The sequence below is a fragment of the Bos indicus genome, chromosome 1 (genome assembly GCF_029378745.1).
Source record: "Bos indicus isolate NIAB-ARS_2022 breed Sahiwal x Tharparkar chromosome 1, NIAB-ARS_B.indTharparkar_mat_pri_1.0, whole genome shotgun sequence".
NCBI classification, from domain to species: Eukaryota; Metazoa; Chordata; class Mammalia; order Artiodactyla; family Bovidae; genus Bos; species Bos indicus.
In genome coordinates this window covers 59,452,494-59,470,707 of record NC_091760.1, presented here as the reverse complement: position 1 = coordinate 59,470,707, position 18,214 = coordinate 59,452,494, and the positions used below count along the sequence as shown (strand labels likewise).

The following is an 18,214-nucleotide window of genomic DNA, read 5'->3' as shown; positions in this document are numbered from 1 at the left end:
AAATATAAGTGGAAACAATTATACTTTTTTAGAGGGACTGTACATTTGTTGGGAGCCTTAAAATGAAGGCCACTCAAACTGAATTAATGTCAGCCAATCCAGGCAAACCCAGCTCACTAATCTGGCCTGTAGTTCTATTTCTTCAATAACAAATATTAAAAACAAAACCAAAAAACTCTTTAATATTTGCATTTTCTTTATCATAGGAATTGTCATCTAGTGATTTTTTACATTCTCTCATTTCTTAGGGGAGTTCCCTAGTCTTCTTTGTGGTTAGGATATGACTTAGGTTATTGAGCAAAGTGAAGTTTTCTAATTATATGGAATGTATGTAATTCTGAGTTTACTCCTGGTCTGCAAATTCCAAGAAGGTAGGTGCTCTCTGTGGGGTGTTTGTCATTGAATTCCAGTGTAGAGAATGACTGACACTTCGTTGGAAATCAATGAGCTTTTCTTGACTAACTGACTGAATGCTAGATATTGGAATGAATCAGGTTGGTGAGGATATATTTATGACTGAACAATATCCCCAATGACAAATTATGGGGAAGTCCCTCAGTGAGATTTGTTTTTATGTACTGATTAGCTGGACCAAAGTCCATAGATAATCAAGAACCTGTGAGAAAAAAGATATGATCACTCGATGAGGCCCTGGATGATGAACACCACTGCTCACTCCTTTCCTTTCTCCTGACACAAACCAGCAGCTCAAAAAAACCGTGGAGCCCTTTACAATTATGGGAGGGGCATAGAACAGAGAAAGGATTATACATGGCAGATTACATTGGAATGACTTGGTCTATATGATCTTTCTGAACTAGGCTTGAGACATCTTTGCCAACTCGTATGGTGCCCACAGTTACAGTAAGGTCAATGCAGACTTTAAAAAGTGTATCTATAAACAGAATGATCTCTGCGTTCAAGAATCACTATTATTCCAGAAGCTGAGGAGGCTCACAGCCATGGCCAGAATGGTAAAATCATGCCTGTCAGAGTTCTCCAGAGAAACAGAACCAATAGGAGATGATAGATGGACAGATACAGACAAATAGGAGAGATTTATTATAGGAATTGGCTCACATGATTATGTAAACCAAGAAGTCCCACAATCTGATCTGCCGTCTGCAAGCTGGTGGCCCAGAGAAGCTGTGGGTGTAAGTCCAGTCCAAACCCCTGAGAACCATGGGAGCAAGTGGTGTAAGTTCCAATCTGAGTCCAAAGGGCCAAGAATCAGGAGCATCGATATCCAGGAGAACAGGAGAAGACAGATGTCCCAGCTCAAGTAAGAGACTTATTCGTCCTTCTTACACTTTTTTGTTCTACTCAGACTTTTGAGAAATTGGATGGTGCCCACCACATTGATGAGCGAGATCTTCTTTACTCAGTCTACGAATTCAAATGTTAATCTTTCCTGAAACAGCCTTACAGACATACTCAGCAATAATATTTTACCAGCTATTTGGGCATCCCTTCCACAGTCAAATTGACATGTAAAATTAACCATCACAAGTGCCCAGTACATGATGTAGGAGCTGCTTAAGAGTACTGAGGCTGTATGGAGGCAGAACAAGAACTAGGGACCAGGACAAAGGCTGGGAAAGGAAACCTAGACGCTTGTACCAGCCCTTCCTCTCACTTCCTGTTAGACCTTGGGTTAGTCACATTCTATCTGGGCCTCGGTTCCACCTCTGTTTATAAAATGAAGGAGCTGATAAATGATTATATTTTCTGTGTCACCAAAGAATCCTGTTTTTGACAAGGAGAAAAACTAAGCTAATTTCCCCTCCCCATCCCTTTCTACAATTTAAATGTCCTTTTGTTTTTCATTTATATGTAAATATGTGAGACTTTGACCAAAACAAAATTACCATCTCTGGGTGACTCCTCAGCCTTCTCCTCATTAAAACCGCAGCTGCAGATTTCTAGAACCAAAAAGGGAAAAGAGAGCTCTTGTTCTGCCTCCATACAGCCTCAATACTCTTAAGCAGCTCCTATATCATGTACTGGGGACTTGTGATGGTTAATTTTATATGTCATTTTGACTGTGGAAGGGATGCCCAAATAGCTGGTAAAACATTATTTCTGAGTGTGTCTGTAAGGCTGTTTTGGAGAAGATTAACATTTATGGGGATAAAATATCTTATCCCCATTCCTTTTATGAATTATATCATTCATCCAAGGAGTAAGTTTCCCAGCTGGATTGACTAGAAGACAAGTGCCATTGACAAAGGCAAGGAAGTTGAAGCTTGACTTTGACTTTAGTTTGACTGAAAGAAGAAAGATAATAAACCTGGTTTCTGATGTGTCAGATTTCTGGTAATAGCTGAACGTTCAAGTAGAAAAGTGAAGTTGAACTGACTTTTTTAATATGAATGGAAGTGACTTTTCTACTCAAACAACATGGAATTGGGGTCTAACCAAAATCAGATACATGGTAAAAAAAGAAAAAATGAATGTGCTCTGTCATTCTCTTCTCTTTTGATGTGTAATTACTATGTGGGGGACTGGATATATTTTCATAGTTTGTGTTTTCTTCAGCTGGCATCATGGGAAATGATAAATGCAACTGTGATGAAAACGTTAAATAAGTTTGTTAAACAAAAATAAAAGTAAGTGAGTTGGGAATGGAAAATTGGAGGTGTGATTATTATTATCTATTATGTCACTGAATTCTATGAAAGGACCTATGACCAACATAAATCATTCTGGGATGGTTTTAAGTACTATTTTAACTGTTTGGAAGGAAATCAGATCCTCTGAGGGGAGACCATCTTCTCATTCCATCCATACAAATTCAAGTGAAACTTCACCAGACCCCTGGGTTTGTAATGTTCAGTCTTGAGGGCTAATCTTGCCTAATTTCTTCATGAAAGAAGCATCCTGAAGATGCTTGCCTTATTTCTCAGTTACTGGGGGTTCCCTCAGCCCCCCTCACCTTTCGGTTTCTTGTCTCTTACCTCCTGTCTCACATCCCTTACTAATAGCAACTGTAAAGCAGTAGTTACTAAATGGTTATGAAACTCTGATTTGAAACCAAGATGATTATGTTGTTTGGGAGGGAAGGGAAAATGGACTAAATAAAAGGAAGTGACTCTGAGCTGTTAAGAAGAAGACCATTAATAGCCACATCTTGATTCTGTTCCAAAGCCATCAAAAAGAGTCAGGGAACAAGGTGATAATAAGAGCAAATGCGTTCCTCAGACAAAGGAGCAGACAGCAGGGGACAGCAGTTCAGGGAAAGAGGCAAGCATTAGGGAGAGCGTGCAGAAGATGCACTAATCCTTCTGAATCATACTGGCAGGAGCACAGGCCGTTTGAACTCCTTGGCAACTTCAGCTTGGACTCAAAGTGGATTGTGAGGAACGAGAACAAAAGAAAAGTTCACTCTGAGTTCCTCTTGTCAGAGCAGGGGAAACTGCTTTGAGGCCAGCGCTAGAAGATGCTAATGGCAGAAGGCAGAACTGAGTCAAAGAAGAAAATAAAAATGTGTCAGGTCACTGGGAGCTTGCCTAATGTAAAGTGAGATAAAATCACCACTGACAAGACATTCAGCCTAGGTCCCACCGCGTACTGCTGTGTCAGCTCAGCGGGCAAAAATCTGAAGATAATGCCTCAACTGCTCGGAGAATACGCCTTCCCTAGACAAACAGTAATTGAGCTCTCACTGTGTTGGCCGAGACTAGTGCTGTTAAATGCTGGAAGGTGCAATAGGAACCCTTATGTCCTTGGACCATCTGGTTTTGTGAGCCAGAAAAGATCCTTGGAAAGGGGTACTGGGAAACCACTGCTGACCCTGGAAGGGCACAGCCAGGCAGAAAATAGGGTAGGATGGAGGAAAGTAACTGGAAAGAGAGAGGCTTCTCTTTAAACTCCTTAAGAAGACAGACACAGTGACTGAGTCTTTCTTCTCCAGGCCTGACATTCTCAACCATAAATCAAAAAGTTGAACAAGGCAATCATACCTTCCCTTTGGGCAGGTTTGGAATTGTTTTGGGAGTTATCTGGGGATCATGCCAGGGAGCTGGGACAACATAGGGGATCTCGTCTGTTAAAAAAATAAAATAAAATTACCTTATTGAATTCTTACAATCAAATACTGCCAACTAGCATTGCTTCCACTCATGCATCATTAAAAACAAACAGATATTTCCTTGGTGTTTCCAAATACCAAATACCTAACAAACTTTGAACTTAAAATGCACCTTGATTAATATGTGAACCGGTAATTTTTTTTAAGCATAACTAACAATTCAGTTCCTAACATGAAAGTGAAAGTGTAGTCACTCAGATGTGTCTGACTCTGAGACCCCATAGACTGTAGCCCACCAGGCTCCTCTGTCCATGGAATTCTCTAGGCAAGAATACTGGAATGGGTTGCCATTCCCTTCTCCAGGGGATCTTCCTGACCCAGGGATTGAACCCCAGACTTCTGCATTGCAGGCATATTCTTTACTATCTGAGCCACCAGGGAATGGGGCTCTCTTAATGTGGAAATCTGTAATCAGCTGCAGGAGCTAGATGCATCATTGAAAAACTTTTAAATGTTAAAGATGCCAGTCTCCCCTCCAGATTCTAAACCAAGGGTTGCAAACTAGGCAAACAGGTTTTGCCTGACTAGCAGAATATTTTTTTTTTAAATTGATCCAGCATTTAAAAGTTGTGAGTTTCAGTGTTCTGTGATGGCCTAGAGGGGTGGGGTGGAGGGGGAAGCTCAGGGAGGGGATATATGTATACTTATAGCTGATTCATTTTGTTTTACAGCAGAAACAAACACAATGTGGTAAAGCAATTATACTCCAGTAATAAAATAAATAATAATAAATTATGATGAAAATGCAAAAAAAAAAGGTTTTATCTGAAAATCCAGATTTGTTGGCTATTCTGAAAGACTGGAAGATGTGACAACACTGGATCCACAGCAGCAATTAGCAAGAGGTGGATAGCAGCCGTCCTGTTTGGATGTGGCATCTGCTCTCGTTTGACCATCCCCACCACTCACATTAGGGTGACCACATAACTTGGCCAAACTCGGCACTCCTGAGAGTAAAACGGGTGCCTGGACCATCGACCTAAACCAGGACTGCTGTGGGCAATGAGGATGTATATAGTTACCTCACTTCACACTATTACACTGGACTTTCTTCTCTGATTTGCCCAACTATTAATTTGGTTATATGGTCATAAGTTAGGGATTCCCATAAGGAAGAAGGGAGAGAAAAGGTGTAAAACGAGTGAGAGACCTAAAGGGTGAAAAAAAAAAAAAAAAGACATGAGAAAAAGCATATTACAGTGAATGCCAATTACACCAAACCTTCAGGTGAAGGTAGAGCCTTGCTGGTGGCTGGCTCAGCATGTAAGTTTGACCTTCCTGGCTCCCTGCCCTACACAGCACTGTCAGTTTTAATAAGCTGTAATCCTGTTGCTATGAGCGAGACTAATCAAACTGCAGAGAGCAGCCTGTTCCTAATCAGAAAGGCACAGGATAATCATTTAACTCTGTGGTTTCTCAGTGAGCTCCAAGCTGCTTCAACAGAAAAAAAAACATCCTGGAGAAGATGGTTGCTTACACACTCTAATCTTGACCTTTTGATGGCCTTTGTTTGAAATTTTATTAAAATTCTTTAATTACACAAATATTTAGTTTGAAAAATGTGTTAAAAGAGTCTCTTCCCTTTATTCTCAGAGAAGAATAAAATATCCACCAACCGCCCCCCTCCCCCGACCCCCCGCCGCATACAGGAAACCTCAGACTCTTACTGATTTCTCAAGAGTCCACTTTAACTGATCACAGACCCAAACCCTCTCCCTGGTGGCTCAGATGGTAAAGAATCTGCTTGAAATGTGGGGGACCCAGGTTCGATCCCTGGGTTAGGAAGATCCCCTGGAGAAGGGAATAGCTACCCTACCCACTCCAGTATTGTTGCCTCGAGAATTCCATGGACAGAGGAGCCTGGTGGGCTACAGTTGACAGGGTTGCAAAGAGTTGAACACAACTGAACGACTAACCCTTTCTGAGAGAGTCAATTCCTAGGCAGGTTGATAAGAAGTCCAAGGGTCCCTGAGGAGACAGGGGTCTGAGGTTCTCGAGGAAGAGATAGGGGTCTGGAATTCTCAAGGAGGAGGAAAGGACAAACTTTTTTCTTTTTTCTCTCTACATTCCTTAGTCACATAAAACAGTTTTTTCTTTAAGCCCGGAAGTGATGATTATACAAGTTCAGTTCAGTTCAGTCGCTCAGTCGTGTCCGACTCTTTGCAACCCCATGGACTACAGCACGCCAGGTCTCCCTGGCCATCACCAACTCCCGGAGTTTACTCAAACATGTCCATTGAATTGATGATGCCATCCAACCATCTCATCATCTGTCGTCCCCTTCTGCTGCTGCCTTCAATCTTTCCCAGCATCAGGGTCTTTTCAAATGAGTCAGCTCTTCGCATCAGGTGGCCAAAGTATTGGAGTTTCAGCTTCAACATCAGTCCTTCCAATGAATATTCATGACTGATTTCCTTTAGGATGGACTGGTTGGATCTCCTTGCAGTTTAAGGGACTCTCAAGAGTCTTCTCCAACACCACAGTTCAAAAGTATCAATTCTTTGGCGCTCAGCTTTCTTTATAGTCCAACTCTCACATCCATACATGACTACTGGAAAACCATAGCCTTGACTAGATGGACCTTTGCTGGCAAAGTAATGTCTCTGCTTCTGAATATGCTATCTAGGTTGGTCATAGCTTTTCTTCCAAGGAGTAAGCGTCTGTTAATTTCATGGCTGCAGTTACCATCTGCAGTGATTTTGGAGCCCCCCAAAATAAAGTCAGCCACTGTTTCTCCATCTATTTGCCATGAAGTGATGGGACCGGATACCATGATCTTTGTTTTCTGAATGTTGAGCTTTAAGCCAACTTTTTCACTCTCCTCTTTCACTTTCATCAAGAGGCTCTTTAGTTCTTCTTCACTTTCTGCCATAAGGGTGGTGTCATCTGCATATCTGAGATTATTGATATTTCTCTCAGCAATCTTGATTCCAGCTTGTGCTTCATCCAGCCCAGCACTGCTCATGATGTACTCTGCATATGAGTTAAATAAGCAGGGTGACAATATATAGCCTTGATGTACTCCTTTTCCTATTTGGAACCAGTCTGTTCCATGTCCAGTTCTAACTGTTGCTTCCTGACCTGCATACAGATTTCTCAAGAGGCAGGTCAGGTGGTCTGGTATACAACAAACAACTCAGTTTAAACTCTATACTAGGGATTATGTAACAACAATGTATCCTGCTTGAGGAAAGTTTCTCCTTCCTGAAAACCTTCTGACTAATCCTGATATCTTAGAATGTGTATTATGGGAGTGGGTCTGGTAGGATCTTTCTATTATTAAATTCTAATCCTGTTATCCTAGAATGTAAATTGTGGGAGTGGATCTGGTAAATTTTTACAACCTTGAGACATTCTTTTGATTTATTGTAGTAACTAATTTTAAAAGTATATAATTCCCTTGCTTAGACGAGTGGGGCACCCCCCGCCCCTTCTGATGTCTATGTCAGAAGCTTCTATGTCCCTTTTCACTGATAAAACTTCTTCTGCCACACAAGAGCCCTGAGCGGTCAAGCCTGGTCTCTGGTCCGAAGCTAAAATTTCGGAGATCACAAATCTGACATCATTCACTGTAAGCTATCATTTCCAAATCCGCTCAATGCCATTCAAGGTGTGATTACGGTCCTCAAACTGGGCTTGGGCAAATTAGGGGACATGGAATGGCAACTCACATCAAGTACCTACAGACCGATAGATGTCAACATGGTACTGTGGGCCACACAGACCAGTGCCAGCTATTCCCCAGCAGAGCAGTGGGAGCCAGGACTGAGCTCCAGCAAGGCTTCAGAAGCCCCCTGCACCTCAGGGCCAGAAGGCTTCTCTCTTCAGTCTGTGCTTCTTGTAGCCCCTTCAACTCAGGAGCAAGCCACCAGGAAGAGGCTAGTGCAATGGTTAACTTGAGTTTTAGTCCGATGGAGCCAAGTCTAACCTGGGAGCTGACTAGTGGCGGGCTTTTGGCAAACCACTCAACTTTCCAGAAATTCCTGGTAGGGCTCAGGCAGACAACTCAACCTTCCTGAAACTCAAGCTAGGAATAATATCAGCAACACACAGCCACGCTGTAAGAGTCAATGAGATATCTGTGGAAAGCATTTGCTAAGGCGCCTGGCACAGTAAAATACTCCATAGATTGTGGCTATTACTATTATTTTTATTATATGCTAGCATAGCCTTAAGGCCTCTGATTATGTAAAGTGACAGGTGCCTCCCTGAATCTCTTTCCTGGATTCTGCATTTAGTGTGAGTACACTTAAAAACAATGACTACACATGGAATCAATGTAGAAAAATTCTTTTCTAATGGAGAACATTTCTGGTACCATGGAAATTAATGTTTTGTTTAATAGATGCATTACTATTTATAGGAAACCAGATATTTTTTTAATTAAAAATGTTTATTGGTTATTGACTTTAATCAGTTTAAAGGAAAGAAATATTCTTTCAAATGTGCTAATAAGAAAAAGATCCAGAGAAATGGACAAAGTTGGGCAGAATTTTCAGTGCTTTGAACACAAATAAAGCTCATAAATTTTATATGGATTCTAGGATATTTATTAATACTTCTCCAACAACGGGCTTGACATTGAACAGGAATATAAACATATGAACAAGTCCAATCCAATATATTTCAAAACAAGAAGATTCTTGAGAATAGAAATTCTGTCTTTTGTAAGTACCCTTGCCATTCATTGGAAGAGAGGTTACAGGAGGATCTATGAATTCTGAAATTCATGAACTTTGGAATTCACGTACATTCTTAAACCACTAATAAAAGAAGACCATAGAGATGGGCGCCCAACATATAAAAATATAGTAACCACATAATAATTAAAAACAATGTTCAGTAATGCCCACTAAAATGAACAAAGAGGAAAATACAGCATAAAAATATAAAACAAATATTTTATACCTTTACAAACAAAACAAAGGCATCTTTTTTGTTCTGTTGTTTTATAAAAACTATGTGTGAAACACACACGTATGTGTATTTTTACAGGAAACTTGACAAATATAGAAAAGCACTTATAAATAAAAATCACCTGTCATACCATCAACATGAATGTCATTCCTTTGACAAGAGCAGAAAAAAATTCATAGAATGAGACGTGATCAGGGAAGGCCTCCCTAGCCTCAGGACCTGCTGATGCCAATTTACCAACCACTTCAAAATCCATGGGCCAAACCTCTTTTTAGGCTCTCAAATATCTCCACTGTTGCCTGACTCCTGATACCACTGTATTTCAAATCAAGCCAATAGTGATCAATAAACAAGGATACATGTAAAGCTATGGTTCTAATCTAAAACTTCTTGTTCCCCAAGTATTAAGAGCTGGATGGAATCTTAGATTCATCTAGAGATTCATCTAGTACTCTTCACTACACCTGTCCCCATTATTCAGAAGGAAACAGGAATGGGGAGGTTAAGTGATATATACCCAAGTGTTACAGCTGAGTAAGTGAAACCCAATCCCCTAACAGCCAGGCCAGGGCTCCGTCCAAGTGAACACACAGTGACTGAATCTCCCTAAGTGATGGAACTTCAGTCATTATGTGGCTCGACTATGAATGAGCCCGAAAGGCAGACCACAGTGGATCTGTATGACCAGATGAAAGCTGCAATGCAAACTTTCAGCTCCACACAGGCAAGTGTGGTGACTTTAGGGAGGAAAGTCACAGAAAGACCATATGGTCAAATGAAGAGTGTGCCCTGCGCCAACTGGTCATTGGAGCAACGTGAGAGCTCCACATTCCATGGAGATGTGAGCCTGGTGAAGTCACAAGAGTCATTTCTGGTTGACTGGACTGCCAGGACAGCTTGGGAGGCAGAAGAATCCAAAAGAGGCCCCTGAGAATATTAGGATAAAAATGAAGAAAACTCTTGAATCAGCTAGATTCCTCTTGGTCAGCAGGCACATGTCCACAGAAGTCATACGACTTACGACCAATCATCTCCCTTCAAGTTCCAATCCAACGCAGTGAACCCTCAGATTCTCATCATCCCCACTTCAAGGCTGTCCTCTTATATCTAAAGCTTTTATCTTTGACTAAACAAATCTCTATTGACTAAAAGAGTGTAGAAATATGAAAGGTCATGTTTCAATTTCTTCTGATCAATCTAGGTCATTTCAGTTTTAAGAAGTCTCTTTAGCCTTATGTGAGCAGAGCTCAGTACAGATGTTCCTACTTTAAGCAGACTTCATTCTCAAATATAAGTGACTAAAGTTTAAAGTTTCGATCACTTCTGGCTCTCTTCTTCCCACATCACAACCGTGGTGCAGGCTTGATGTGAAGAGTCAGACTGGGTGCCACGTCTCAGGAGGCTTGTCGGCAGATGAGGTCTTTCAACTGAGCCAGTCTGTCACTTTTCAGTGCTTCCCGGATGGAGTGGAAAAATCCAAAGTAGTGTTCAAAGTTGTGCATCATAAGCAGGACGCCAGCCAACAGCTCGTTGGTCACCAGCAGATGGTGGATGTATGCACGAGTGTGGTTCTTACAGCAGTAACAGGAACACCCTCTCACGAGAGGACTGAAGTCCTCCTGGTACCTGAGGAAGGAAGTTACAATGATGTTCCACAAGAAACTGACAACCCAGACCACCTATTCTGCTGGCACATAACCAACAGTCAGTAACACAACTAGCAAACGTAGTGCCAGGCACCTGCTGAAGAGGGCAATGTAGTCAAAAGGTAATGGAGAGCACAGCGGGCCAGGAGATTCAGAAGTCCGGCTCTGATGGATACAGCCTCCTAGACCAAGGCTTACCAAGGAGCAGCAGCAGAGTCACATGCTCGCTGCCTCCTGCTGAGCACGGTTAGTCACACCGTAAAGGCACACAAAAATGTGAGGAGACACGGTTCTGACGAACGACACTCTTCTCCCACTTGCCATCAGAACTATAAGATTAGAAGAGACGGTATGACCTTTTACTTGCAGAGCTTTTTGCAGTTTACAAAAAACTTCTATATGTTCTGTCCCATTTAATCTCTGCAACCACCCGTGGAGACAGACATTTTTCCTGTCACTTTACCAATGAAGACTGGCCAATGGGGCTAAAAGGGAAGGCCCTGGAGCTACAATGACCGGGCTTGTTTCCTGGTTCACAACTCAACTCTGGAAAGTCACTTAACCTCCCCCAGGTCTGTTTTCTCATCCGAAATGTAATCAGGGAATAACAATGCCTTATTAGTGCTTACCTTATAGAGCTGTTACAAGAATTAGATGAGTTAATATAGTAAAGGACACAGACAGGCACATGCTAAGCACTATATGCACTATCTTTTATCAGCTATGAAAAAGAAGTTAAACGACTTGACCAAAGTCACACAGTCATGAGCAGAACCACAATCTGAATGCCAAATCTCCAAAGCTTCAAATCTATTGCTGATAAATATGGCAGTTTCCAATGACTTCCACAATGTAAAGGGGATTTTAGTAGTAACCATTTATATCACCCTAGCTTTTTAAAAACAGAAATGAATCTCTTCGGCTATTTTTCAATAAGTCAAATATGGTAAGCATCAGCATTTCAGACCTACAATCAAGAAATCGCTACAGAAAGAAGAACTAAGAATTTCGTATTCTTTCATAAATTTTCAAGTTTGTACTGTTACTGCTGCTGCTGCTGCTAAGTCACTTCAGTCGTGTCGGACTCTGTGTGACCCCATAGATGGCAGCCCACCAGGCTCTGCCAACCCTGGGATTCTCCAGGAAAGAACACTGGAGTGGGTTGCCATTTCCTTCTCCAATGCATGAAAGTGAAAAGTGAAAGTGAAGTTGCTCAGTCGTGCCCGACCCTCAGCGACCCCATGGACTGCAGCCTTCCAGGCTCCACCATCCATGGGCTTTTCCAGGCAAGAGTACTGGAGTGGGGTGCCATTGCCTTCTCCATGTACTGTTACTAGATAGTAATAAATAAGTCCGAGTCCCTAAAATGTCCCTTTACATAAGACCAAAAATACCCCAGCATTAAAACAAGTATACCAAGTTCCAGAAAAACCACTTACTTGTTCACTGATTATTTCCACTTTTGGCCAAATACAAAGTTACAAGATATCTTAGTTTAGTCTTTATAGAGGCAAATACTTTATTTAAGATTTATAATTTGTATATAACCAAGATGGTTTAAATCCCTTAAAATTTAAAAATCTTGTTGTATTTTATCTTGAATTCTTATTTTACACTGTCATTATTTAAAGTAATCATAAGAAATACCAAACAATGGATTTGGTCTAATCCTCCTGACAGCTCTTCTAAAACATTAGTTATGAAGCCTCAGTTTTCTGACAAGACAAAGTACACAAATTCATCTACAGAAAAAAAAGAGTTCTGCTAGCACTGAATTTGAGAAGGCCCAAACAATGTCCAACTATAAATATTTTATGAACTCATAAACTGAGAAGGGAACAGTTACATAAAACTTTTAAAACAGACTGAAATTAAAAAGACAGAAATCAAATTTAAAAAAAACAATCCTTACTTTTTTTCCTTCAGATTAATTTCAAATGATGTCATTTCTTGGTTGCAACTGGTTGTTTTACTTTTCTTTGTTTGATCCACATATTTTATTTCTTCCTGTGTTCCATTTTGTTGTAATACTGAGGGCAAACCAATAAGAAGTCTTGAATGAAGGTCAGGTAAAGAGGGCCACTGGTAGAATTTTTGTTTTAGTTACTATTTCAGGTCCTTTGACCCTGTAATTCCACTCCTTAGAACTTATCTTAAGGAAATGCACACACATTAAAAAAAGGAACATGTAACAAGGTGAGCACTGACCTGTAATCCATAGTATCAAAACCTGGGGATTCAACTATGTCTAGTAAAACATGGCTACAAGTATATATCTTATAATCTTACTCTCAAGGAATGATTTTTTAAAAACCAGCTGGGTGTGTGTATGTGTGTGTGTTTAAGACAAGAGGGGGAGGGAAAGAATAAATGTGTGTGTGCCTGTGTGTTGGGGTCATGTCTTATCATAATGTACATGCAAATTCATTGGGATTTGTAACTGCCTATATTACAGATTAAAAGTAGAATATGGTTTTAATTTATGTATTCTGTATGGAGACTCTGGCCCTACAGGGAACTCAGTTAATCCAGAATTAAATGGGAATTTGAGTTGTGCCCTTGAACTCTTTGCTTTAAGTAAGAACATTGCTGGAATTGCAACAGAAACACTAGTTACTATGCAAAGAGCCAGCCAGAGTGCAAGTAGAGAAGTATTTCTGGGAACAAGTAATAACAATGCTAGGCCCAAGGAAAATGGGCAGATGGTCACAGGAAGGTAAATTCGCCCAGGTGAAAGGAAAAAGCGATGTAACCTGAGCACTGAGCCCATGGCTATTCTAATTTTTCTGCCATTACTGGCATGCTGACGTGGAAAACCCTAATAAAACCCTGGCTTTTGAAAAGTCCTTGTCACTGGGGAAATTGCTGCCTACATCAGGCAACTAATTCTTGTGGAATTTTCACTTTGAAATTGGCAAAAAGCTCCAATTTACTATGCACATACACAAATATGATTCATAATAATACTTTAATAAAAATGTTTAAACTCAGTTTTTCCAATCATGAAGAAATCTGGCTTTCTCTGGCCCAAAAGGAACTGGTTTGTTCCAGAGAACTCAATACCAGGTTCTCTGTAGAGCTTTGCATATTCACAGTGCAGATTGACTAACAATCACCTATGTGCTGGCAGAAATAATTTCACTTGTAAATGAAGCCAGGAACATTTATAAAGTGTTTACGGCACACCTATCTATATACCAGAGAAGGCAATGGCACCCCACTCCAGTCCTCTTGCCTGGAAAATCCCATGGATGGAGGAGCCTGGAAGGCTGCAGTCCATGGGGTCGCTGAGGGTCAGACACGACTGAGCAACTTCCCTTTCACTTTTCACTTTCATGCATTGGAGAAGGCAATGGCAACCTACTCCAGTATTCTTGCCTGGAGAATCCCAGGGAAGGGGGAGCCTGGTGGGCCGCCGTCTAAGGGGTCGCACAGAGTCGGACACGACTGAAATGACTTAGCAGTAGCAGTATCTATATACATATGTTATAGTCTGTCTAAAAGATAGTAAACCTGGCCTCCTCTGCTTAAGAATTTGATCAACTTGATTGATTTTGTTTCCAGAAGTAATTCCATTTAGATTAATGCTTAAGTTGTGTTACGGAAGTGTAACAAATCCTGAATGAAATTTTCATCACTGTGGGGAATAAAAGTCTCTGACCCTACTCAAATTTAAGGGGAGCAGCAGGCGGGAAAGGGAAGCACACTCCGAAGGCCAGAGGGCAAACGGGCCCACAACACGCTCCTGAAACACTGCAGAGACACTTCGAGGGACCCCAACCCAAAGTCTGTCTCCCGGTTCCTTTTCCATTGCCAGCTAAACATTAGGATCTGAAACTGATTTTCTTGACTTCTGAATAACTAAACAATAAAAACAAATGGCAGTGCTTCAAAGGGAACATTAGCAGAGGAAAACAGCTTTCACATCTCAGTATGAAAAAAAAGGCAAAGTAACACTAAGATCAGAGGGGGTGAGACTCCCTGTATTTTAGCATGAGGTTTGCAAAAAAACAGACAAGAACTCCTTTGTGAAAAAACGAATTAACTTTTACCAAGCAGTTCAAAGGTTTTCTTTTCTTAGATTTTCATCACTATTCATTCACTCTGAATGTTCTTTTTTTTCTGGCTGTTAATAGAAGAGGTTTTGTTTTTCTTGGTTCTGCTCCCTACAAAAATCACTTCCGAATATTGATGAGCTATGTGTGTAGTATTAAGTGCCTGGTTCTGTGTGCCAACATGCCAGGGCGTACAGATAAGAAACAAAGACGTAGTTTTATAAAAGGCTGGCTTTACAGTATGCACATATTTCTGGTTTGTGACTCAAGCCAAAAGCTGATAGGAAATAGAAAGAATTTAAGGGTGACACAGAGATTAACTTCAAAAGACCTACATGTCTCTTCAGGATTCGGCTGGTAATCAAAGCTGAAAGTCAGGGCGCATCCCCGCTCTGTCACTTGATAAGGGAAAAAACTCTCAAATAAGTCCACTCCTCTTTCAATACACTCGAGCACCTCATCTGGCCGGCTAACACCACAGATGAGCCTGTGAAAATAATACGTACAGTGACATGAGGACAATGCCAGGAATGAAATCAGAGTCTTTCCAGAGGGCATTAACAGTAATAATAATGAAAATCATGGTTAGCATGACAGGCAGCAGATAAAGAGGCGTGGCGGAAAGACTACAGAGCTTTGGTGGCAGAAACCTGGACTGGAATCCCAGCTCTGCCATTTATTTACTTGCTGTGTTACTTTGGGAAGGTTTCTTAACCTCTCTGAGTTTTGGTTTTCCCATTTTAAAAACAAAAGCAAGAATACACATCTCATAGACTGGCTGTGAGGATGAATGACGTACTTGAAAAAGCAGAGTGTAGTTTCTGACTCCAAAGAGACGCTAATAAGGGTTAGTTTTCTTTCCCCCTCATCCCTTCTGAAACAATCTCCAGAGTCTTGGACTGAACTCTGTAGCCTTTCTATCCACTGCATATGATTTTTTTTTTTTTTTTAGTGCAAAGCTGTGTGCTTTATTTCCCCTTCAAATACTCTTCCATGTTTTAACTGTACTTTGCTTATAATTCTTTTTCATTGTTGGCTCAAGAAAGACATTTTTACCTACTGTATTCTTCATAGCTCCATTTACAAAGCAATTCTTACTCTCAGAATTTCAACTCTGCCCACAGGATCCAAGAATCTAGTTAGCTTTCTTTATGCTTCTTTATATTTTCTCCATTAACAAAATGTCTGCATAGTGGAATGAGATGGTATTTCTAGAGGCAATAGGTAATGCATTCTGAGAATGTTAATAATATTCAACTAGGTTTTTCCACTAAAACAAGATGGGGAGATGCAATAGATCAGGGCTGGCTGGCTGCTATTTTTTATGTTTGTTTTTCTACTCATAGTCCCTTTTATAAACTGGCAGAGAAAAGCTTATAGACTCCCTGATTTCTAAAAGAAGTTCAAAAAAAGGCTTATGTAATATTAAACAACCAGAACCGTTAAATATATGCTGGTTTTTCTGACTACAGTTTCCTTCAAGTAATGTCATGTTTTTAGAACTCCTCTCCAACTGAAGCTGGCATTTCTACACACTTAGAGAAAGAAAAACAATCCCAGCTTTCAAATCCAGTAACAGACATCTGTGAGCATTTAATTCAAAAGAAGTCCAGAAAATGACTAGAAATACTAGTGCTGAATTGTCATCTGCACCCGAATGAAATAAGCACAGGAGGGAAAGCAATGAACACAGAGGGCTAGGATAAAACTGGGGCGAGGGTGGGGAGAATGCTGGCTGGGGTGCTGGAAATATCTTGTTCTGGCTGGTGTTTACAAGCATATACAGGAATAAAAATTCATCAAGGCATGCCTAAAATCCATATACTTAACTGCAAGCTATACCTGGACTCTTTTTAAAAAGTAGTAAAATTACATACATATATATATCACTCAGGGTATCCCAGGTGGCTCAGACCATTACAGGTAAAGAATCTGCCTGCAATGCAGGAGACCTAGGTTCAGTCCCTGGGTTGGGAAGATCCCCTGGAGGAGGGCATGGCAACCCATTCCAGTATTCTTGCCTGCAGAATCCCATGGACAGAGGAGCGTGGCGGGCTACAGTCTATAGCATCGCAAAGAATCGACACAACTAAGTGACTAAAAACAGCACACATAATATTACTCATCAGCCCGAGGGGTATAAGCATTACCCCATAATCAAACTTCTTAATGTATCTGCAGGAAAAAAAGCATGAATATTCATACCAACTGGGATAAAAGACTACAGTCTTTAAAAAAAAAGAAAGAAAAAAATGTGGATAGTCTGGTAAGACATCAGCTGTACGCAGAAACTTACGGATTTTTTTTGCCTTAAAATCCTGCAGATCACTCTTCTCTCTAGCACATAGTGAATCCTGTGATGGATGGAAACAGCCAGCCCCACTCAGGCTGCCAGTTCCCCTGATTTCAAAAAATACTCCTCCTCACTACCTGCCTCAAATCTAAGAACCTCTTAAAGGTCCTTATTGATAGAATCCGTCTTCATTCCACTGGAGATCCCAGATCTATCCTTAGCTTTCTGTGATTAAAGCCAGAGTTCCATGTGACTTTCTACCTGTCCCCAGGTTATAATGAATAAAGAATATTATTTATATTTGGCACAAGAATGAGGGGGAATAATATAACACTTGCCCTCACTTACAAGAATCAAATAAACTAACTCACATGGCACTGTCCTCTGGCCTACATTCTAAAATCAAAGGCAAGATGGCCTTGATGGAAACTCCCCCAAGCAGACTCAGCCCAGAAAGAACATAATCAAAACATCAAAAGACATGCCCATGTAGAGACTGCATACTACACTGCACATTCTGCAGCCCACCAGGCTTGGCCTGCATCCTCCTGAACACTAGCCTTGGTTTGTCCTCGGGCAGCTCCGCAGTGACTGATGACAGCAAGTGTAGTCTAGTCTCCAGGGTCGCTGGATTCCCCTGAAAGCCATCCAGAAGGAAACCGCCAACAGGCCGCTTGGCTGTTTCTCGAGCCGACCTCAGCCTCTCCTCTGTCACGTCTCCACCTTCGATCACTCCAATGATCGAACTTTTCTGGAGGACCTAAGGTGAGAAAGGATTGAACATTTTTAACTGTTTTCAGTAGTGGAGACCTCTGTTTAAATGAGCATTAGCTACCGGAAGCCCCCTGAAGAGACGAGATCTCAGCTGAAGCATGCAGGGGAATAGCACACTCTCCTTCCTGAGAACCTTTAGGGTTCCAAAGAACACAATCTGAAAGCCATTCAATGAAGAAAGAAAAGACTGAAGAGAAACTGAGACAATCAACATAGGCAGTCATGCTTTAGCTTAAACACACACCAGGAAGATACAAGAGGAAAAGAACAAAAGCAACAGCTTTCATTTGTAGAAATGGTTCTCCTGGTTTACTCTAGGCTACTTCTAAATCTCTTAGGACTCACAGACTTAGAAAACAAACTTACAGTTGCCAGGGCAAGGGATAGTTAGGGACTTTGGAAAGGTCACATATACACTGCTATATTTAAAATGGATAAC

General features: G+C 41.0%; 1 protein-coding gene across 2 annotated transcripts in view; it reads right to left on the bottom strand.

Moving 5' to 3' along the window:
• The window catches only part of QTRT2 (queuine tRNA-ribosyltransferase accessory subunit 2), a 62,530-nt gene that overhangs the window by 27,330 nt on the left and 16,986 nt on the right, over positions 1 to 18,214 (bottom strand). The window contains exons 6-9 of one of the 2 annotated variants that reach the window (XM_019983937.2): positions 17,562 to 17,761; positions 15,044 to 15,195; positions 12,566 to 12,683; positions 8,465 to 10,633 (exon numbers count right to left, since the gene is read on the bottom strand). In XM_019983937.2, coding sequence (XP_019839496.2) covers positions 10,402 to 10,633; positions 12,566 to 12,683; positions 15,044 to 15,195; positions 17,562 to 17,761 — 702 coding nt within the window. In that variant the 3' untranslated portion in view covers positions 8,465 to 10,401. Of the gene's footprint in view, positions 1 to 8,464; positions 10,634 to 12,565; positions 12,684 to 15,043; positions 15,196 to 17,561; positions 17,762 to 18,214 lie in introns of those variants that run through there. The other variant, XM_070788365.1, reaches the window with a different exon arrangement.